Raw genomic sequence first — 23789 nt, 5'->3', positions numbered from 1 at the left:
CGAGAAAGCAGAGGCGTTGGTGGGTTTTCTTAGCTATAGTGTTGGCACAGGGGGATCAGGACAGGTTGTTGATGATCTGGACACCTAAAAACCTGAAGCTCTCGACCCTTTCTACTTTATCCCCGTTGATGTAGACAGGGGCATGTTCTCCTTTACGCTTCCTGAAGTCGATGACAATCTCCTTCATTTTGTTGACATTGAGGGGGAGATTACTGTCGCCACACCAGTTCACCAGATTCTCTATCTCCTTCCTGTACTCTTTCTCATCACTGTTTGAGATCCGACCCACTTATGGTCATCAGCAAGCTTGAAAATTGAATTGGAGGGGAATTAGCAGGGTAAATGCATGGGGGTCATAGGAACAGGGATGCTCTGTCAGAGTCAGTTCAGACTTGATGGGCCGAATGACCTCTTAAAATAGATGTAGCTCCAGGAGCTAAAGGGAATAGGGGAAATGGGGATCAGGATATTGAATTTGATGATCAGGCATGATTAAAATGAATGGCAGAGAAGGCTCAAAGGCCTACTCTTGCTTCTAGCTTATGTTTCTGAGTCTAGGAACATTCTATGATTTGGTAACCTTAGACAGATATGTTTAAAAATCTCTTGCTGACTTCAACTGTCATAATTAAATGCAGTTTGAAAAAGTTTAAAAATACGATGCAATGATTGATCTGGAGTTCCATCCTCAAGCAACTAATAAATTGACTAGCACTTTCCTCACTGGGGAAATTTAATAGTGTGGAAAATCAGATATTAATAAATGCAAGGGATCCTTTGATTTGATTTTCACATTGATTTAATGTCCTGGCATCTGCTGAGACCTTGAAAAACGCTCTTTCAGTATCCACGAGGCACAAAGCCAACAAGCCATTGTAATAACACCGGCAAGTTTTCGAAATACTCATGAAGCTGTGAAACTAAGCAAGATATTCAAAAGCACTTCAAATGTTTCTTTCTACTAAAGGTAGCTAAAGCTAAAGCTATCACACGCAACTACGCATGTGCCTACTGGGGAAAAAAATTAACCCATTTAATGTTTCCCTAGCGAGACAGCCGGATATAAATTAGAACATAGAACAGTACAGCACAGTACAGGCCCTTCGGCCCTCAATGTTGTGCCGAGCTACGTCCAATCCCAAGATCAAGCTATCCCACTCCCTATCATTCCGGTGTGCTCTATGTGCCTATCTAATAACCGCTTGAAAGTTCCTAAAGTGTCCGACCCCACTATCCCAACAGGCAGAAAATTCCACACCCCAACCACTCTGAGTAAAGAATCTACCCTGGCCATCCCTCCTATATCTCCCATCATAAACCTTATAGTTATGCCCCCCTAATAACAGCTACATCCACCCAAGGAAATAGTCTCTGCACGTCCATGCTATCTATCCCCCTCATCATCTTATAAACCTCTATTAAGTCGCCTCTCATCCTCCTCCGCTCTGAAGAGAAAAGCCCCAGCTCCCTCAACCTTTCTTCATAAGACCTACCCTCTAAACCAGGCAACACCCTGGTAAATCTCCTCTGCACTCTCTCCAATGCTTCCACATCCTTCTTATAGTGAGGTGACCAGAACTGCACACAATATTCCAAATGTGGTCTCACCAAGGTCCTGTATAGTTGCAGCATAACCCCACGGCTCTTAAACTCAAACCCCATGTTAATAAACGCCAACATACGGTGTCTTGGCGTTTATTGGTAGGGGGATTGAATTTAGGAGCCGCAGCGTCATGTTGCAACTGTACAAGACTCTGGTGCGTCCGCACTTGGAGTATTGTGTGCAGTTCTGGTCCCCACATTATAGGAAGGATGTGGAGGCTTTGGAGAGGGTGCAGAGGAGGTTTACCAGGATGTTGCCTGGTATGGAGTGGAGGTCCTATGAGGAGAGACTGAGGGATTTGAGGTTGTTTTCGTTAGAAAGAAGGCGGCTAAGAGGGGACCTTATTGAAACATATAAGATGGTTAGAGGTTTAGATAGGGTGGACAGTGATAGCCTTTTTCCTCGGATGGAGAAAGCTAGCACGAGGGGGCATAGCTTTAAATTAAGGGGTGGTAGTTATAGGACGGATGTCAGGGGTAGGTTCTTTACCCAGAGGGTGGTGAGGGATTGGAATGCCCTGCCTGCTGCAGTTGTAAATGCACCTAGTTTGGGGGCGTTTAAGAGATCCGTGGATAGGTTTATGGATGGAAAGGGTTTGGTTTAGGTTAGAGGGTCATTGCTTTTTAACTGGTCGGCGCAACAGCGTGGGCCGAAGGGCCTGTTCTGTGCTGTAATGTTCTATGTTCTAACACACTATAAGCCTTCTTCTAGGAAGTTTGTCCTACCAAAATGAATCAACTGTCCCATTGGTAAAACGCAGCATGGGTTCATGAAGGGAAAGTCATGTTTGACTAATTTGGTGGAATTCTTTGAGAACATTACATGTGCAGTGGACAATGGGGAAACCTGTGGATGTGGTGTATCTGGATTTCTAGAAGGCATTTGACAAGGTGCCGCACCAAAGATTGCTACATAAGATAAAGGTGCACAGTGTTATGGGTAATGTATTGGCATGGATAGAGGATTGGTTAACTAACAGAAAGCAAAGAGTGAGGGTAAATGGGTGTTTTTCTGGTTAACGATCAGTGACTAATGGTGTGCCTCAGGAATCAGTGTTGGGACCCCAATTGTTTACGATTTACATCGATGATTTGGAGTTGGGGACCAAGTGTAGTGTGTCAAAATTCACAGATGACACTAAGATGACTGGCAGAGCAAAGTGTGCAGAGGAGGCTAAAAGACTGCAAAGGGTGAGGGTCTGGCAGATGGAGTATAATGTTGGTAAATGTAAGGTCATCCATTTTGGTAGGAATAACAGCAAAATGGAGTATTATTTAAATGATAAAAAATTGCAGCACGATGGTGTGCAGAGGGACCTGGGTGTCCTTGTGCAGGAATCTCAAGGAATTGGTTTGCAGGTGCAGCAAGTATTTAAGAAGGCAAATGGAATTTTGTCCTTCATTGTGAGAAGGATGGAGTTTAAAAACAGTGAGGTTATGTTGCAGCTGTATAAGGTGCTGGTGAGGCCACACCTGGAGTACTGTGTACAGTTTTGGTGTCCTCACTTGAGAAAGGATATACTGGCACTGGAGGGGGTGTAGAGGAGATTCACTGGGTTGATTCCAGAGTTGAGAGGGTTGGCTTATGAGGACAGACTGAGTAGACTGGGACTATACTCATTGGAATTCAGAAGAATGAGAGGAGATCTTATAGAAACATATAAGATTATGAAGGGAATAGATAAAAAGAAGCAGAGAAGTTGTTTCCACTGACAGGTGAAACTAGAACTAAGGAGAATAACCTCAAAATAAGGGAGCAGATTTTGGACTGAGTTTACGAGGAACTTCTTCACACAAAGGATTGTGAATCTGTGGAATTCCCTGCCCAGTGAAACAGTTGAGGCTACCTCATTGAAAGTTTTTAAGGCAAGGATAGATAAATTTTTAAACAGTAAAGGAATTAAGGGTTATGGTGAGCGGGCGGGTAAGTGGAGCTGAGTCCACAAAAAATCAGCTATGATCTTATTGAATGGCGGAGCAGGCTCGAGGGGCCAGATGGCCTAGTTCCTATGTTCCTATCATCAGATGCTCCTAGTTCTTATGCTGACCAAATAAATAAATAGATATTGGAAACCAAGTTCAAAGAAAGATATATCTTGCGCAAGCTCAAGAGAGAGTGAACAGTCTCATAAGAACATAAGAGAAACATTACGCAGGAAGTGAACACATTTGTGGGTCTTGGCATTCAGCCAAATATTCATAATGAAATCCCATTTCATAATGGTGTTTGCAAAGTAACCCGAACAGATGGTCAGACATCAATTTTGCCAGATGGCCTCATTACCAATGCCTGGTTGAGCTTGAAAACCGAATAATTGATTCAGCCCTATGGGGAATGGTTCTCTAACTGTAAAGTGGGCCTCTCACTTTGTTTGACTGGCAGTTTTATGAGCTTGTAGCAAGTGGATCTCTCTTTGAAGAGTCTTTCCTTTTAATTGCCTGTTTGTTTGTTTGAATGAAATTAGAAGCTGCTAATTGGGTTAAATGTTTCTAGTGGGAATATGAATGAATGTGTTTGTTTGCCTGGAACTTTAAGAGGCGCATTGTGTTTCAAGGGGATCTTGAATACTCTTCCTTATTTTAATCGTTTTATGATCTTCCCAAAAATTTTACAACATCCACTGGATACTGGAAGAGTACGTATGTAGAGTGTGGAAGGGTATGGTATGGAGGCAGTACAGGTGGTATGGAAAGTGAGGGGAAAGGATTAATGGAGAGTCCACGGATAGAACTAGACTAATGTTCCCGAGATCAGGAGCAGCTTTCTAACCAACCTGTGACTACAGCATGTTTAAGGTGGTAAAGGGGCTCTTCTCTACTCCACTTCTACCACTGCGGGATGAAAATTCCTGGCCTCGCTGCTCCTGATAGAGAGGGAAAGTTAATCTTTTATAAGTTTTACCTAGACCATTTTGAAGCAATTTCTGTTGACAATGCATTGTGCATGTAATGACCCACGGTACACCGCAGGTGAACAAACTATTCCGGTCTAAGTCCTGCAAGTTGCAGAGTTGCTTTGAACAAAGAACAAAGAGAATTACAGCATAGGAACAAGCCCTTCGGCCCTCCAAGCCTGTACTGACCATGCTGCCTGACTGAACTAAAACTCCCTATCCTCCCAGGTACCATATCTCTCTATTCCCATCCTATTCATGTATTTGTCCAGACAGCCCTTAAAACTCACTATCATATCTGCTTCCACTACCTCTCCCAGCAGCAAGTTCCAGGCACCCACCACCCTCTGTGTAAAAAACTTGCTTCGTACATCTCACTTAAACCTTGTCCCCCACACCTTAAACCTATGGCCCCTAGTAATTGACTCCTGGGAAAAAGCTTCTGTCTCTCCACGCCCCTCATAATCTTGTAGACTTCTATCAATCGCCCCTCAATCTTCATCATTCCAATGAGAACAGACCAAGTTTCTCCAGCCTCTCCTCATTACTAATGCCCTCCAGGCCAGGCAACATCATGGCAAATCTTTTCTGTACCCTCTCCAAAGCTGCCACATCTTTCTGGTAGTGTGGCGACCAGAATTGAACACTATATTCCAAGTATGGCTTAATTAAGATTCTATAAATCTGCAACACGACTTGCCAATTTTTAAATTCAGTGCCCCGGCCAATGAAGGCAAGCATGCCGCATGCCTTCTTGACTACCTTCGCCACCTGTGTTGCCACTTTCAGTGACCTGTGAACCTGTACGTCCAGGTCCCTCCGCCTAGCAATAATTTCAAAGGCTCTGCCTTTATTGTATATTTCCTATTTGTATTAGACGTTCCAAAATACATTACTTCACATCAACTTTGGGGAAGGCAACAGGAATAGCACAACCAAAAACAGCCATTCACTTATAGCAGGTTTTGACACATTTCAGTCACAATAAAACACGTTGTTGAACAACTTTGAAGAGCACTTCAGGCAGAACTGGAGTGTGAGGCTTGCATTTTGAGATGTTACACATCTCGACCATATCCCAGTTGCCAGGAGAGCTAGGTTTAGGAAGTGGCCACGTCTCAAAAAAAAAGGTTTCAGCCCTCATGCTGGGCACCCTACTAGGAATTTTCCTGCCAAGATACACACTTTCTCCCCCCACTTCACCAGCACCCCCAAGCTGAAATCAATTACTGTATCTCAAACATTCACATTTGCACCTAAGGTACAATATTGCCCCCCTCCCAATCATTTTATGGATTTGTGCAGTAGATAAGGAGCTGCTGATTTCCAATAACACAATAGGCGCTAGGCTGTACTGGTTCAGATCACACATCTTGATAAGCATCAGTATATGAAGTATTTTTCCACACTAGGCTTGGCACAATGTGTAGACATGTCAGCTGTTCTTACATGTAGGCAAGGTGTTATGACATGTATTATTGCTGTGTTAAATCACTTACTATTCTGACTTGTACTGAATGACTGTGCTCACTTAAAAAGTTTGATTAACAGGAGTTTGTTAGACACATGTTGGTCAATTCTCACTTTAGATGCCATTAAAAATTGTTGAAATAGTTACCCAAGTAGTCCCAGTGCTGCTCTTCTATCATAATACCCACAATGTTCTCTTGAGCATTTACCTAGTTTTGCCATGGCTCTAGCACATAGGTCAAACCACGTAAGAACAACAGATTTCTTTCCCTAAAAAGGACATTAGTGAACCAGATGGGTTTTTACAACAATGGTTTCACAATCAGCATTGGACATTTTTGAATTCCAGGTTCTTATTGAAATCAAATTTCACCATCTGCTATGGTGGGATTTGAATCAGGTCCCCAGAGCAATACTGTGGGTCTCTGGATGACTAACCAGTGACAATACCATTACCTCACCACCTGCTCCAAGGACTTGTGCCTGCAACTATACAACATTCAAAACAGAGCTTGTCAAGGCAGCTTAAAAAATGCAAATTGCATTCTATATAAAAAAGAATTTTAGTTTGTTAAATATTTTACACAATTTTTAGCTTTGAAAGCATTTAGGACATCCTTCTATTAAGTGTTGTCACTGCTGTAATGTAGAAGGCAGTCAATTTGCACACTGAGCCTCCACAAACTGAGATGAAAAAAACTAAAGATGGGAAATATACAGTAAATGATAGAACCCTTAAGAGTATTGATAGGCAGAGGGATCTGGGTGTACAGGTGCACAGGTCACTGAAAGTGGCAATGCAGGTGGAGAAGGTAGGCAGGAAGGTATATGGCATTCTTGCCTTCATTGGCCAGGGCATTGAGTTTAAAAATCGGCAAGTTGTGTTACAGCTTTACAGAAATCTTAGTTAGGCCACCCTTGGAATATAGTGTTCAATCCTGGTTGCCACACTACCAGAAGGATGTGGAGGCTTTGAAGAGAGTACAGAAAAGATTTACCAGGATGTTGCCTGGCATGGAGGGCATTAGCTACGAGAAGAGGTTGGAGAAACTTGGTCTGATCTCACTGGAACGACAGAGGTTGAGGGGCTATCTGATAGAAGTCTACAGGATTATGAGGGGCATGGACAGAGTGGATAGTCAGAAACTTCTTTCCAGGGTAGAAGAGTCAAATACGAGGGGGCATAGGTTTAAGATGCAAGGGGCAAATATTTTTTACAAGGTGGTGGTGGTGAGTACCTGGAACTTGCCGCCAGGGAAAGTAGCGGAAGCAGATATGATAGTGAGGTTTAAGGGCGTCTGGACCAATATATGAATAGGATGGGAATACAGGAATATAGTCTCTGGAAGGGTGGGGGTTTTAGTGCAATCCGGCAGCATAGTCAGTGCAGGTTTGGAGGGCCAAAGGGCCTTTTCCCTTGCTGTAATTTTCTTTGTTCTCATTAATGGACACTGATGTAGACTAGGGTCTCTCCAAAATTTGGTTCACTAATGAGCTTCAGAGGATGAAATCTACCTCGCTGGCCTGTTCAGGCCCACATGACTCCAGGTCCATTGCGACACCCTCTGTAAAAGCCCAACAAACATGCACTTCAGCAGTTCAATAAGTGGCTCAATGCCTTCCAGATCAATTAGGGGCAGAAAAATGATTTGCCAACACCCCACAACCTACAAATTCCACATAATCCCTATAAGGAAGGTGTCCCTACTCCTGTAACCCATATATTTACCCTGCTAATCCTCCTGACATTAAAAAGGAGCAATTTGCCATGGCCAGTCCACCTAACTCTCACATCTTTGGCCTATGGGAGGAAACCCATGCAGACAGGGGGAGAATGCCTTTTCAGCTTGTGAGATCATGAGGCCTCAGACAGATCTAAAATGAACAACTTATATGGATGAATTCAGTGCTCCCTAAGTAGCAGTTGTCATCCTTGAGGTTTGTGCTCAATGTTGCCCAAGCGTGCTTGGCAAACCCATTTGTCATTTAAGTCCAGGTGTGGAAATTAAAAATTGTAACTACAGCTATTAATTTCCACAATTGTTGTAGCTTAAGTTATGACAAGCAGCCCTGTCAACTAATGGAAAATGCTTATTGGCAAACAAGGCCTTCAGTGAGGCCAGCTCTTGCATGCTCAGAATATGCGACTAACGTAAACCTTGTGTTAGTTCCACAAGGAGTGTTCCCAGCCTTGGCCACAGGATGAAAATAAGACTTTTTTTTTTAAAATAACAAAATTCCAAACAGCAAGTTACAGTGAACAACTTACATTTCCTGTATGAAATTGACAGACCACCTTGCAATGCTTTTTGCAAGTGTTCTCACTTGTGCACAAGTAATTAAAGCTTGGAAGGCCGAGTACTTGCAGTATCTAGTGCTATGTGTACCAAAGTCGACTATAGTGCTTATTGTTTGTCTCCAGGTATTTGACACAGGTTAAGATTTAATAAAGAATTATATATTAGGTAGGTGGTTTAGGATAACATTCAGGAAAAAACCACAGAAAGCAGATGATGCACAAGAATGGCACCAGCAATGAAAGGTTAAGAAATGCTAAAATACCCAATAGCATATTAATACTTCTACAAGTTAGAGTGACTTGGGGTGGAGGTGAAGAGAATGAAAAGATGCTCAAAAATTGAATGTTAAAAAATTGATTGATAGGGATACATGATTAAAGATCTAAACTTCATGATTAAACTTCAAGAATGGAAAGGGTAGTCAGCAGAAATACTTTGAGCCTTGCGGTCTGAGGTATAAAATTAAAGATAATTTATAAAGGGAGTTGGATAGGCATTTGGAAATTATTAACAGGAGTGCTCTATTTGGCCCCTCAAATCTATTCCATTCAATTAGTTAATTTGTACCTCATTCACCTGCTTTTAATAATCCATATTCCTTAACATCCTTTTCTCTACCTGCTACTTTCTTGGGATGAATACATGGATACAGGGAGACAGAAATGGCTTTAGGGTAGTCAGCTAGTGGAGACAAGGTCAACTGAACAACTGTACTTTTCTTGCTACTCCCCTTATGCAAACTGCCAAGGATAACTATTATTATACTGCCCAAACTGGATTAGTGCCATAATCTCAGGAGGTGCAACTGTTAACAGTTTAACACCCACTATCACAAAAAAACAAAAATCACATCAATAGTCAATATATGATGGCACATTGAAATGTTTGTGAATATCCCACAATTTCCAAAAATCAAATTTAGCTGAGAAAATTGAAGATAGCCAATCTTATCCCTCCTGCTGGCTAATCTCCAGTTAGCTTGCATGTGCATATGTCATTGCATAAAAGAGAATCCCACTGTGCAAGAGGCCATTTGGCCCATCAAGCCTGCACTGACAATTCCAAAGTTCTATTCCCATAATCCTATGTATTTACCCTGCTGGTCCCCTCTGACACCAAGGGCAATTTAGCATAGCCAAAGGTTTACAGCATGGAAACAGGCCCTTTGGGCCAATTTGTCCATGCCACCCTTTTTTAACCCCTAAGCTAGTCTCAATTGCCTGCATTTGACCCATATCCCTTAATACCCATCTTATCCATACAACTGTCTAAACACTTTTTAAATGACAAAATTGTACTCACTTCTACTACTACCTCTGGCAGCTTGTTCCAGACACTCACTACCCTCTGTATGAAAAAGTTGCCCCTCTGGACACTTGTACCTCTCCCCTTAAACCTGTGCCCTCTAGTTTTAGACTCCCCTATCTTTTACCAAAGATATTGACTATCTAGCTGATCAATGCTCCTCATCATTTTATAGATCTCTAGAAGCTCACCCCTCAGCCTTTTATGCTCCAGAGAAAAAAAAAAGTCCCAGTCTATCCAGCCTCTCCTTATAAAACTTAAACCATCAAGTCTTGGTAGCATCCTGGTAAATCTTTTCTGTACTCTTTCCAGTTTACTGTCTTTCCTATAATAGGGTGACCAGAACTGTACACAATATTCCAAGTGTGGCCTTACCAATATTCTGACCAATGAAACCAAGCATGCCAAATGCCTTCTTCACCATGCTGTCCACCTGTGACTCCACTTTCAAGGAGCTATGAACCTGTATCCCTAGATCTTTGTTCTGGAACTCCCCAATTTTTACCTAAGTCCTGCCCTGGTTCAATCTACCAAAATGCATCACCTCACATTTATCTAAACTCCATCTGCCATTCGTCAGCCCACTGACTGATGAATGGCAGATCAAGATCCTGTTGCAAATCGGAGATAACCTTCTTCACTGTCCACTATGCCACCTATCTTAGTGTCATTTGCAAACTTACTATGCCTCCTATATTCTCTTCCAAATCATTAACATACATGACAAATAAGTGGACCCAGCACCGATCCAAGGCATGCTGCTGGTTACAAATCTCCAGTCTGAAAGACAACCCTCTACAACCACCCTCTGGCTTCTGTCGCCAGCATTGGACTGGGGTAAACACAGCAAGTCGTCTCACAACACCAGGTTAAAATCCAACAGGTTTATTTGGTAGGACAAGCCACTAGCTTTGAGTGCTGCCCCTTCATCAGGTGAACAGCAATCCCACTCACCTGGTGTTGTGAGACTTCTGTCATCAAGCCAGTTTTGTATCCATTTAGATATCTCATTCTGGACCCCATGAGATTTAACTTTATGCAGCAACCTACCATGCAGTACCTTACCAAAGGCCTTGCTAAAGTCCATGTAGACCACAACTACATTGACCTCATCTACCTTCTTGGTTACCCCTTAAAAAAAAACCCTCAAATTTGAGAGACATGATTTTCCACTCTCAAAGCCTTGCCAACTGTCCCTAATCGGTCCATGCCCCTCTAAATGCCTGTAGATCCTGTCTCAAAATATCTTCCAAGTATTTATCCACCACAGATGTGAGGCTCGTCAGTCTGTAGTTCCCAGGCTTTTCCCTGCAGTCCTTTTTAAAAAAGAGGCACAACGTTTGCCACCCTCCAATTTTCAGGCACGTCACCGGTATCTATTGATGATTCAAATATCTCTGCTGGGGACTTGCAATTTCCTCCCTAGCCTCCCACAATATCCTAGGATAAACTTCATCAGGTCCTGGGGATTTACGTACTTTGATGTGCTTTAAGCCTTCCAGCACTTTCTCTGTAATATGTACCCTCCTAAAGACATCACTATTTATTTCACCAATTTCTCTAACATCCACACTTTCCTCAACAGTAAATACTGATGAGAAATATTTATTTAGGATCTCGCCCATCTCTTATGGATCTGCATACAGATGACCTAACCAGCAAATTTTTGGACTGCAGGAGGAAACTGGAGTACTTGGGAGGAAACCCACACAGACACGGAGAGAACATGCAAACTCCACATATAGACAGTGACCAGAGGCTGGAATAAACCTGGGCCCATGAGGCAGCAGGGCTGAACACTGGCAATATCACTCATTTAATTTTAAACTCTTCCAGCTGTTGTGGTGGGATTTAAACCCATGCCCCCAGAGCATTAGCCTGGGTCTCTGGATTACTAATCCAGTGACATTACCTCTGCATCACCATCCTGAGTTTTTTTTAAAAAATGCATCCAACAGAAGTTTGACTATTTTATTAGAGATACAGAAACTACACAGCTTTATACACTGTAAATCTGTTAATACAATCTATATTTTATAAATATACAATAGCATATTATTGGCAAATGACAAATATTGGAAGAAAAAAAGTTGTTTAAACAAACTCTTGGAAGCATAGATTTGTGATAAACCAGGAATGCCACAATGGAATTTCCAAATACACTATTTACATAATTAGAAAATGCAACTAAACCACAAATACCTGAATAGTCAGTCATTTTGGCTTCTGCAGTCTGCTGTCAGAAGCACAATAAATGAGAACTTGATATACGCCAAGGCTCCACAATCACTTTTTTTTTTAAATGGACAGACTTGAAAGTGAGAATAATCACCATTTTTTCTAAAAAAGGTACAATTGTTTCAAATTGTCCTGCCTGATGACCAATTTACAAGTGCTGATTTTAAATGTTCCAAAGTCAGTAATGAGGTAACAAACACTTAACTAGTGCAAATAGGGGATCCAGACTTGGTTACGATATGCCCAAAAAAAACAAATTTGATCAATGCTACAAAATTAAATTTTCCTGACGAGAAATAGGTAGTCAGGAAGATTGACCCATCATTACTCCACTCAACAAATGGACTTGGAACATAATGCATCCAGGACAGTGCTAGCCTGCACCTATGTGCAAATACCATTTCTAATTAATCACTATACTGATATCACTAGCAGGGACACATCAGAAAGTGATTAAGGGCTAAAGATGAGTTGATGAGTACTTAGCATTCAACCCATTTTCACATTTGGATCCAAACAAAGTAAATGAATGCAATGGAGCATGGTCTATTTGAATTGAATGTTTGGAAGATACACAAACGTAGCCATCAAACAGAAGTCAGCCACGAAGTTGGGCACCTAATTTTATAACATCTGCCAAGTAAAAAGAAAGCGATTGCCAAAAACAAAACAGCAAGCCACATCAGTGAAAGATGAATGTATACCCCATTCAACAAACAGTACATTGTACACTGGTTTTCCCAAAACTCTGGCACAATCCTTTGTTCAGTAGACTTTGCTGTTAATACAAATTTGGCGTTAAACTTCAGTAGACACATCCTCATACAGCAGCAACTTGTTTGTCAAAAGGTGGGTTATACGCAGAACTACAGTAGTTCACATTATTAACGGTGGCATTTCTTTAGCAGTGTACTGGACTGGAATAGCAGGCAAATTTGTTCTCCTTTTTGATAAAGAAAACCAGTGATGTACACAAGTATATATTTATTTGGTGTAACGCAACCAAGTACTGCTCAATGTGTTTACACTTGGAAGTTCTGTGCTATGTATGTGTCAACTAATCCCCAAGCTTTGGTCTCAACCTTTCAAAAGGGAGGTAAAAGCACTACCAAATGAGGGGGAAGATAAAAAAATTGTCTATCTTTGAATATATGCTATTAGCTGCAAGTGTCCATTACTTACAATAATGATAAGAAGTCTGCTCCTATAATAGCCTGATGTAATATGTGCATCCTGACAATTGGTCAAGGCTATAACTAATTGTTTATACGATTAATTTGGAGCTATCCTACATTCTTACCAAAGGCCACACTAATTATTTGGATAATCTGAATATATCAAAACGTATTCAATTGGAAAGTGTTTGCATAATATTGCTGGCCTGGGATAAAAAGCAGCAAGAGTAGAAACCCATAGTGAACAGACCGTGTACATTAACCCTCAAAAAGTATTATTCTGGTACCAAACTTCATGGAAAACTGCTTGATAATATTCCCCAATCACAAGTGCCCAAACTATCTGCTTCTGAACATTTGTGGAGACTTACGTCAATAGCTGCTTCAGACATTCTCAACGGATCTGATGGGTCTGCAAGAGATTGGTGGCAGATGTTAAACATAAAAAGCAGTGCAACATTAAAAGAAGGAGTTTTTTTTGGTAATGTGTTCCCAGTATCTGGGCTACAGACAGCATAAGTGTAGAAGTGTCTTTAAAGGCCTGCCTGGAGCTTAGTGTGGACTAAACCTAACTATCACTCAAGAACATAGCATGAATCAAAAAAAAGGGCTTGGTCCAATGAGCCTGCATAAACCTCTTGACAACCAAACCCCTATTTTGATACTCAAAAGGAACAGTTGTGCAAAAAAAAACTAATGTTTCTTATAACACCCTCCTTCTAACAAAAATAGAAAAATTTAAATTCCCTTATAATATTCCCTTAGAATATTGCTTGCGCAACTTTGAGGTCCCTCTGTGGCTCCTAAACACCCAAACCCACCTATGGAAACCCTGTCGGAATTTTTAAGCATTGGTAATCAGATTTAAAATTTTCTAAAATGATATAATTGGGGAATTAAAAAACAATTTCTTTAAAATGCTGCAAGAGGTTAAAGTTCCAATGAATCACAATGACCTCGATATTCTATAAATATCTGAAAGTCAAACTGTACTGATCACATGAATTTGATCAGAGGTGCCAGTATCAGTGAGATGCTTGTTCCCACTTAACCAGTGACTGAAGTGTGAAAATCTACACTTGCTTTCCTCACACATTCTACTTTCACCAAGAGACTGGTGTAATTTTTTTAAGTTGATAATTTGGAGTTGGTGATTCTGGTTCAACGGTTGACACATTTTTGGAAAAATCCTTTCTGCTTAGGTAGCATTTCCATTTATTTTGTCAAGGCATGTTAGTGTATTCCTACAGGTTCTAGATTAGTTCAACATTCAGTAAACATACTGCAAGCTAACCTGCAGAGAAATTATATCTTATAGAAGTGTCACAGCACATCAGGATGATGGGCTATTTGGAGGGTAATAGCTGACAGTCATAATATCTTTTGCTGACTTTCAAACAACAGGAGATCTGAGGAGGCCTATTACCCACTCAGTAAACATCACACAAATATATTGCACCTCTGTGGATTCACTACTTTCAATATCTCTCTGGATTGATTCACTACAAGGGTTGTTCCACAAGACAGGAAAAACAGTTACAAAGAATTCACATACAGCACATAAGCAATACTTAGACAATGCAGAGGTCTTCAATACAACCATAATGGAAATGATTGTACTGAACAGTTCATATGACCATGTATAGTAACTTGTAATCAGAGGGTCAGTTGAAGAAACCATGCACCAAGCAAAGGAGGACAGGCAACATGTGGAAAACTATTACACATATACATTTAAAGGCAAAAGGGTCAGAATATTGTGTCAGAGCACATGTATGAAAGTATCATAGCTGTTCAATGCATAGTTGTTTTGTATGTGTTTTGTTAATGTATTGTAAAACTGGTCAATAGGTACACAGTAAATACTCATCTATACTGCTACACAATTCTCCATATAATAGAGTTTGGTTCAGTTTTCTCTTTTGTTGATGTCATCAGCTAGTTTACTTTAGAGTTATCACACAAGCCCAATAAAACTATAATCTATTGTCACAGATTACAAATCACAGCAAAGCCATGAATGAAATGACTTGCAAAAACAGGAACATCTCTTCATGAGATGGAAAGACATGTCAATGCTTTCATATGAAGCAACATTTGTCTCTACACCAGTGTGATTCTTTGACTGTTTGCAAAATCTACCCATCTACAGAGATCACTGACTGGGTGAGCACTCAAGCCATGGTTTAGAAGCTGCAAAAAACTGAAACAAATACCCATTCTTTTTAAATGGAATACAAACTGTTCTGGGCAGAGGGAGCCACATTGGGAGTTATTAGCTTGGAAGCTAAATGTGGATGAAGAAATTCTGCTGTCCTGATATAAATGGTCAACTCAAACTGCTGTAGAACTCTTAATGTACAAAGTGATGTCTCAGAGCATTTAAAATAAAGGGAGAAAAGTAACAAATCCAACACTACAATGATAGCATATTGCTGGTTCTACCCCTGAATTTTCTGCCTTGGAAACAAACAGTGGTAGAAAGATGCCTGCTTTGTGTACAATGATTTCAGCCTACAACACCATGACCTTTGAAAGGTTTCCAATCATAATTCAGTGATAATAAATCTTACAGAATACATGCTTCAATTAAAAATGTAACATTTGCATTTTCCCTTCTAAATAGTAGAAAGTAGAAGTACTTTACTATGCAAAAAGCTTTAGTTACATGGTTCTGTCTGCCTAACTTAGTTTGAAGATTTTATTGTCTAGTTTCCCCAAGTTTTTTTTTATATCCTCAATTTGACATTTTGGATTGAGGAAAGAAGGGTGATCTCCACTGTCACTCAGCTAGCTTTCTCTTTGACGGTGGAATCAAGTGCCGTGGAATTTCACTGGGTAGTTCATGACCTTCCAGCTTGACTTTAATTAAATGATTAGCCAACGCAAACTCCTCATCGTCTAACATACCATCCTTGTCGATGTCTGCCAGCTTCCAAATCTTTCCCAGCACAGTGTTTGGAAGCTTGGACTTCACCATCTCCTTCTTTGCATTCGCACCAGTGACTTTCCCGTTAACAGGCGAAAGGGTGTAGAAAATCTCGTCGTAGCTCGGCTTATCCCTGATCACAACCCACTCTAGGTCATCAATGCCCTCACCGGCTCCTTCTCCGTATCCATGCCCAAACGGGCCATTTATAGTGCCTTCAAAGGCCCCACCTTTCACAATTTGGACTGGCCGCTGCGTTTCTTCCTGACGTACGAGGGTCATGAGCTGAGCGATATCATTTCCCAACATGTCGTCGACTGTCTCCAACAATTTAAGTTTTAGTGGCTGAAACTTGGCAAAATCCTGAGCCTGCAGTAGATCCTGAAAAAGATAGCAGAACACTTATCTTAAGCATTGTGAATCAGAAACTGGCTGACTTTACAAATGAGTAGAGACAGGTGAATTTGGATATTTGCACCAAAGTAGACATATCAATAGAGCAATAACCACAAGACAGAGGTAGCATTAACCAATTTGAAATGTGCCATGATCTAAAAAGAATCCCATAAGCTGAACATGAAGAAATTTATCTCCGACTGCAATTGAATCTTGATCAATTGGGCCAGTAGGCTGATGAATGGCAAGTGGAGTTTAATTTCGACAAATGCAAATTGATGCATTTTGGTAGATTGAACCAGGGCAATGCTTACTCAGTGAAGGGTTGGGCACTGGGGAGAGTTACAGAACTGAGATCTAGGGAGTACACGTTCACAGCTCCTTGAAAATGGAGTCACAAGTGGACAGAATGGTGAAGGCAGCATTGGGCATGCTTGGTTTCATTGGTCAGAAGATTGGGATGTCTTGAAGTTGTACACGACATTGGTAAGGCCACACTTGGAATACTGTATACAGTTCTCATCACCTATTATAGAAAGGATATTATTAAGCTAGAAAGAATGCAGAAAAGAGTTACTAGGATGCTACTGGGACTTGATGGTTTGAGTTATAAGGAGAGATTGGATAGATTGGGACTTTCTTCTCTGCAGCGTAGAAGGCCGAGGGATGATCTTAGAGGTCTACAAAATAATGAGGGGCACAGATCAGCTAGATAGTCAATAATCTTTTCCCAAAGATAGGGGAGTCTAAAACTAGAGGGCATAGGTGTAAGTTGAGAAGTGAGAGATACGAAAGTGTCCAGAGGGCCAATTTTTTCCAGAGGGTGGTAAGTGTCTGCAACAAGCTGCCAGAGGTAGTAGTAGAGACGGGTACAATTGTCTTTTAAAATGCATTTAGACAGTTACACGGGAAAGATGGGTATAGAGGGATGATCTGGACCAAATGCGGGCAATTGGGATTAGCTTAAGGGTTTAAGAAAAAAAGGCAGCATGGATAAGTTGGGCTGAAAAGCCTGCTTCCATGCTGTAATAGACACAAGACATATAAGATGATGAATGGGATGGATAGGATAGAGGTGGAGGGGCTCTTCCCGCTCAGAAAGGACAGTAGGACTAGAGAGCACAGCCTCGGGGGGGGGGGGGCGGGGGGGATTTAGAACTCAGAGTTGAGGAGGAACTTCTTCACTCAAAGGGTGGTGAATCTCTGGAATTCTCTGCCCGTTGAAGTGGTGGAGGCTGCCTCGCTAAATATATTTAAGACGCGGATTGATAGGTTTTTGATAGGCAAGGGGATTAAGGGTTAAGGGTTATGGGGAGAGGGCAGGAATGTGGAACTGAGACACGACAGGACACAAGGACACAAGATAAGAACATAAGAACATGCCATCTAGCCCTTCGAGCCTGCCCCGCCATTCAATAAGATCATGGCTGATCTGTCGTGGCTCAGTTCCACATTCCCACCCTCTCCCCATAACCCTTAATCCCCTCGCTTATCAAAAACCCATCAACCCACGTCTTAAAAATATTTAGCGAGGCAGCCTCCACCACTTCAACGGGCAGAGAATTCCACAGATTCACCACCCTTTGAGTGAAGAAGTTCCTCCTCAACTCCGTTCTAAACCACCCCCCCTTTATCTTGAGGCTGTGCCCCCTAGTCCTACTGTCCTTTGAGCGGGAAGAGTCTCTCCACCTCTATCCTATCCATCCCATTCATCATCTTATATGTCTCAATGGAGATCCCCCCTCATTCTTCTAAACTCTAACGAGTACAAGCCTAGTTTATTCAGCCTCTCCTCATAGCTCAACCCCCTCAACTCCGGTACCAACCTAGTAAACCTCCTCTGCACTCCCTCCAGGGCCAAAATATCCTTGCATAAGTACGGCGACCAAAACTGCACACAGTACTCCAGCTGCGGCCTCACCAATGCCCTATACAGCCGCAGCAAGACCTCCCTACTTTTATATTCAATCCCCCTTGCTATGAAGGCCAGCATCTCATTCACCTTCCTGACCACCTGCTGCACCTGCAGGCTGGGTTTTTGCGACTCATGCACAAGGACCCCGAGGTTCCTCTGCACCGTCGCCTGCTGCAGTTTTTTGCCACGTAAGTAATAGTCCTTCCTACCATTCTTCCTACCAAAGTGGACCACCTCACACTTGCCAACATTAAATTCCATTTGCCATTTCCTGGCCCATTCGCCCAGCCTATCTAGATCCTTCTGCAGACTCTCCACACCCTCCACGCAATTTGCCGTTCTACTAATCTTGGTGTCATCAGCAAATTTTGACACCATACACTCGGTTCCCTCCTCCAGATCATCTATATGATCAGCCATGATCTTACTGAATGGCAGGGCAGGCTTGAAGGGCTAGATGGCCTACTCCTGCTCCTATTTCTTATGTTCTTATGTAAACTTCTACAACTCTGATTCCAAAAGTTGAAGATAAAATTATTGACAGTGCCATTTGCTTAGCAGTTCACTGATGCTCAGTTTGGGTTCCGCCACGGTCACTCAGCTCCTGACTTCTTCAAAACAATGCTTCTGACATGTTTGCCTTTTTCTTAGCTGAGGTTTCATACTTGTGGTTGACAGGGCACTCAGCAGCATTCAGCCTATTTGCTGCACCTCTGCCCTCACCCATTCCTCTCCCTCCCAGAACAGTGGCGGGGTCCTTCTTGTTCTCACATTCCATTCTGCTAGTCCCTACATTCAAAGGATCATCCTTTGACATTTCCACCAACTCCAGCATAATGTTACCACAAATTCCACAGGGACTGCTCGCCATCACCCTGGTCTACTCTCATCTCATCCCCTTCCCTTGCAAATCGCATAAGGTTCAACACCTGCATCTATACCCTTCCCTCCTGACCATTCAAGGCCAAAGCACTCCTTTCAGAAGCAACCTTTACCTTATCTTTATGCCACTACCCCAACCTTCCTATTCTTCCATTTCATTTCCTCATCTTGCTCTCATGCCACATGGCCATCCTTGGCCTGCTGCAATGTTCCTGTGAAGCCAATGCGAACCGGAAGAGCAGTTCCTCATCTTCCAATTAGACATTTTACAGTGCTTGGGAATAACACTGACTTCAACTTTAGACTGTATCCTTGGTCCTCCATCTTGACCCATTTTTTTATATATCCAAACATTTTGTCCCTATGCAAACACCCTCCTTTATTAGGCCATCACTTTAGTTTTGCTTTCTCAGAACACTGATCTTTGTTCTTCTGTTGACACATTTTGATATCTTACCTCTATGCCACTATTAACATCTTCTTTAGCCATTCACACTTTTTTCCTTTTCTACCCTACATACCTTTGCTGCAATCTCTCCTCATTCCTACAGACTGACCTTCTACCCTATGCCCTCAGTTATACAATCCACTTCTCCCTGCCTTTGAAGTCATACAGATGCAAAACACCAGTTCTATTTCTCTCCCCACAGATGCTGCCAGACCTACTGAGGTTATCCAGCATTTTTTTCCCCTCCAAGTTAGGCAATAACCTGGGTGCTGTGCATTTCTGGTCATCTCAGAATGTAACTGCACTACAGCAAGCAGAGAGAAGATCTGAGGAAAATTACAGTATGATGGAGGACAGGATAGGTTGGAGTTGTTCTCCTTGGAACAGTGGTGGCCGAGGGAGATTTCGCCGAGCTGTACAAAATTGAGCTTTGTCTGCTTACTTTAGAAGGCAGAGTTCCCAGGGGGATAGATTTAAAGTGATTGGTAGAATAATTGATTAGAGGAGGAGATGAGGACAACCTTTTTCATCTAATTCAATGCTAAATGGAACAGTAGAGACAGAAACACTCAACTCATTTAAAAAAGTGTTTGAATTTGCACCTCAAGTGCGGTTACCTGCAGGGCTCCGCACCAAATGGGAGGGGGCTGGGTGGCTCTTTTGGCTGGTGCAGACACAAATGGGCCAAGTGGCCTCTTTCTGCACCACAAACCCATGATTGTAACATGACAGATCAGACAGCACACCTGGAGACTCATTAATCTAGTAATGATTTCCTATAGACACAACAATAAGCTATATACAACTTAGGCAACAGATTCAACGGAAAATGATGCCAGTTTGCAACACACTTAGATCACAGATTTAAGGAACTGGCAAATGAAAACATGAAAAATGCTTAAATGCAGCAAGTGATCAAGATCTGGAATGCACTGCCTGAGTGTGAGATGGTGGCAAGTTCAGATGGAAGCATTCAAGAATGTGTAGTTACAGGAGAACGCAGGGAAACAGCATTAGTGAATTGCTCCTTTGTAGAGTCTGTGCAGACATGGGTCAAATGGCCTCTTTCTATCGTTAGCAATTCTGATTGTTATAATACTATATTAAATGACCGCAATAGCAATATGACAAAGTTTGCAAAAGCAAACCATGCAAGGTAAAGCTATCCAACTCAAACATACCTGCATTTTCTTCATGTTAGGAAAATCCCCAGGGGAGATCTGATGTTCTCGTTCAATCTTAGCATACGTGTCTCCGAGGCTATTGATCAGTTCTTTCTTCTTGCTGTCTTTACCAAACATAGCTGGCATCTCTTTCCGCAAGGCACTGATGATGTAGGCATGAACCTGGGAGTAGAAAAATCATTAAAATAAGTGAACAATTAACTTAAATACTCAAATACACATTTTGGACAACTAAAGAATAAGTTTCATTTTTCTGTGCGGCTACAAATCAGAGTAGAGGTATGAGTTCAACATTTTACCACCATAACAAGATGCAAAACTGCATTCTTTATAATATTGTTAACTGTGGGTCTACAGCAATTAAGTCTTGAAAGTTCCCAAATAATACTAAAGAAAATCCACTTTTGACTAATGTCCTCGGTGCACAGCATGTTATCCATATCTTGTCCAGACTACAAATTACTCTAGATCTCACGGCATAGTTCACTCATTACTTTAATGGCCTCTAAGGTGACACAGTTAAATTGCACATCAAATTATGAACAAGGAAAAATGTATTTAAAAAAATCAAAAATCAGTGGCAATGCTTGAGCAAAAAAAAAAATCAGGCTGAACAGCTACACTGAACTAATAAGTTTTCTTTTTGCAATAGGTTTGCTCAATTTCTGCCCCCTCAGAACCACACGCGAGTTCCCTTTGTTCTCACTTTGCATATCACCAGGCTCAATATTTAATAGGTCATCCTCCACAAATCTTTGCCACCTCCAGTATGATGCAACCAAACACCTTTCCTTCCTGCATTACATTTCTCCTTTCAGCATTTTGAATAGACCAGTCCCTCTGCCAGCACTGGTAGATGGAACTAATATTTTGAGAACACCCAGAAATGTTTCACCAATGCATTATTCTTGCAATCACAATGGTGAAGTCAGTAGGATAATCTTAATTATGAATCAGCAAATAAACTTTAATGGGAGGATATACAAGACTGATACTGGAGTTAAGTGAAGAGCTGGAATACATAGCTTATGCTATTTGCAATTACACACACACACACACACACACACACACACACCCCCCCCCCCGCCCCCCCACTGGAATTCACTGCTTAAACAGCCCATGTTGGTGCATCAACAGCATTCAGCCAGCAGTAGTTTAAGGCAGTGACTCATTACCGCTCAAGTAGTTGGCAAAAAAACTAGCAATGCCCACATACCAGGAGCAAATTTTAAACACAAGGTACTGAATGTGATCATTTTATGGATCAAACTCTGCTCAAAACAAAACCATGTTAGAAATGTCCACTGTTACAAAACAAAATCTGCTTAATGGAGTTCAAAATTCAAAAGCAGAACAAAAATTCAGTATAGTAAACACCCTTTAGACTCAATGAGTCACCAATGCTATGTATTCTGTTTCGTGTCAAATTCTATGAATACAGTTTTCCCCATGTTGGTAGAGAAATCTTTAAGAGAATGACAAACATCAGCTCAAAACGAGGAACTATAGAGCATTTTCACTTTTGATTTTCAAAATGGAAAACCACATTTCTCTACCTGAGCATAATAGCGGAAGGGACAAGATTGAAGTAGAAACCATTTGGCTTTGGGATAATAAAAATTAAAACTACAAAAGGAATATACTGTGGACTAGATAGCTGAAATCCTTTTGAGACATCTGAAACCTACAATCTTTATCACTTTGATATTTAAGTGGATGTTTTATGTGGCGTATTTCATGTAGCATGGTACCAATTTGCACGTATATAGTATTTTCAGATACAATAGAAGGAAACAAGTTGTTCCTGAGGAATGTTTCAGACAAGGTTTGACACAGCCACTTAGGAGATATTAAGATAGATAACAAAGAGCTTAGTCAAAGAAACAGGTGCATCTCAAAACAGGGAGAAGGGCAGTGAATTCCAGAGCTTAGGATTTTGATGTGCAAGGGCATGTCTGCCAATAGCTGGTGAAAAGGAAATTGGCAACACACAAGAGACAAGTACAGGAGGAATTCAGAGCTCTGGTAAGGCTGAAGGAGGATAGAAATAGGGAGGGGCGATGATATGCAAGGGCTGGAACTCGGTAGGAATTAAAGAGAGGTTTCATTGGACTTGTAGTGAAAACAGGTCAGTAAGCATTGGGCAATTATAAACCACATTTAATGCACAAGTTTTTGATTACAGAGATTGAGATGGGAACCTTGGAATAGTTGAGCTTGGACATAAAAGCTAAGAGGTAGGGGTGGAGACAAGAAAAGAAATGTTCGCATTAATGAAAACCTATTCAAGGAAAACAAAAAGGCTCTCATCCCTATCCCCAATTTGTTCAGTAGAACACTCAATCACTTGTTCAATCTTTACATTTGGCAGAAGTTTGCCATAAATAAATGGATTGGATTTTTATTTGACCTCATTGCTGATCAGAACAAATTATGACTATTATTTTGTTTGCACATTTGGTCCCAGTATCAGCCTCAGACTGGCCAATCCATCCTTCACAACAGTTCCTGTACTATTTGCTGTACCACCAGTGCCCCTGTACCATATTGCTGAGCCTTTCCTCAACTGTTTGGACTGGGCTATACTATGGTGATCTATTTGAAAACTGCAGAATGAAAAGATGACTTTCCAAAGATTTATATTACCAAGACAAAACCCTCAGTGGATAAAGCATGCAATTGCGCAAAAATCAGTGGCAGGTCAGAATCTTATAGAATATAAAACAGCAAAGGATGCCTAAAAGATTGATAAGAGGGGAAAAAAAATTAGAATATGAGAGAAAGCTAGCTCAAAATATAAAGACTGATAATAAGAGTTTATAGATATTTAGATAGGAATAGAGTTAACAAAGACAGTGTTGGTCAGGTAGAAAGTGAGCCTGGTGAATGAATCATGGAAAATAGGAGGTAGATGATGAATGGAACAGGTATTTTGTACAGGTTTTTAAATAGAGGATACAAGCAACATGCCAGAAATGATAATAAATCAGGAAATAGAAGGGAAGGAGGAACATAAATTACAAATTGCCAGGGAAGTGGTACAGCACAAAT

At 41.3% G+C, this 23789-nt stretch overlaps 1 protein-coding gene across 1 annotated transcript in view; it reads right to left on the bottom strand.

Annotated features, from left to right (window-relative positions):
• Positions 1–11527: 11527 nt before the first annotated feature.
• Positions 11528–23789, bottom strand: part of LOC145345232 (EH domain-containing protein 3) — an 84810-nt gene continuing 72548 nt past the window's right edge. The window contains exons 5-6 of the mRNA XM_080193008.1: positions 20736–20900; positions 11528–16294 (exon numbers count right to left, since the gene is read on the bottom strand). Of these exons, the coding sequence (XP_080049134.1) occupies positions 15767–16294; positions 20736–20900 (693 nt within the window). The 3' untranslated portion in view covers positions 11528–15766. The remainder of the gene's footprint in view (positions 16295–20735; positions 20901–23789) is intronic.

Source organism: Carcharhinus amblyrhynchos, chromosome 7 (assembly GCF_965287045.1).
Source record: "Carcharhinus amblyrhynchos chromosome 7, sCarAmb.v2.hapA, whole genome shotgun sequence".
Taxonomy (NCBI): Eukaryota; Metazoa; Chordata; class Chondrichthyes; order Carcharhiniformes; family Carcharhinidae; genus Carcharhinus; species Carcharhinus amblyrhynchos.
The sequence above is the reverse complement of the archived record's forward strand: the minus strand, read 5'-3'. Positions and strand labels throughout refer to the sequence as shown.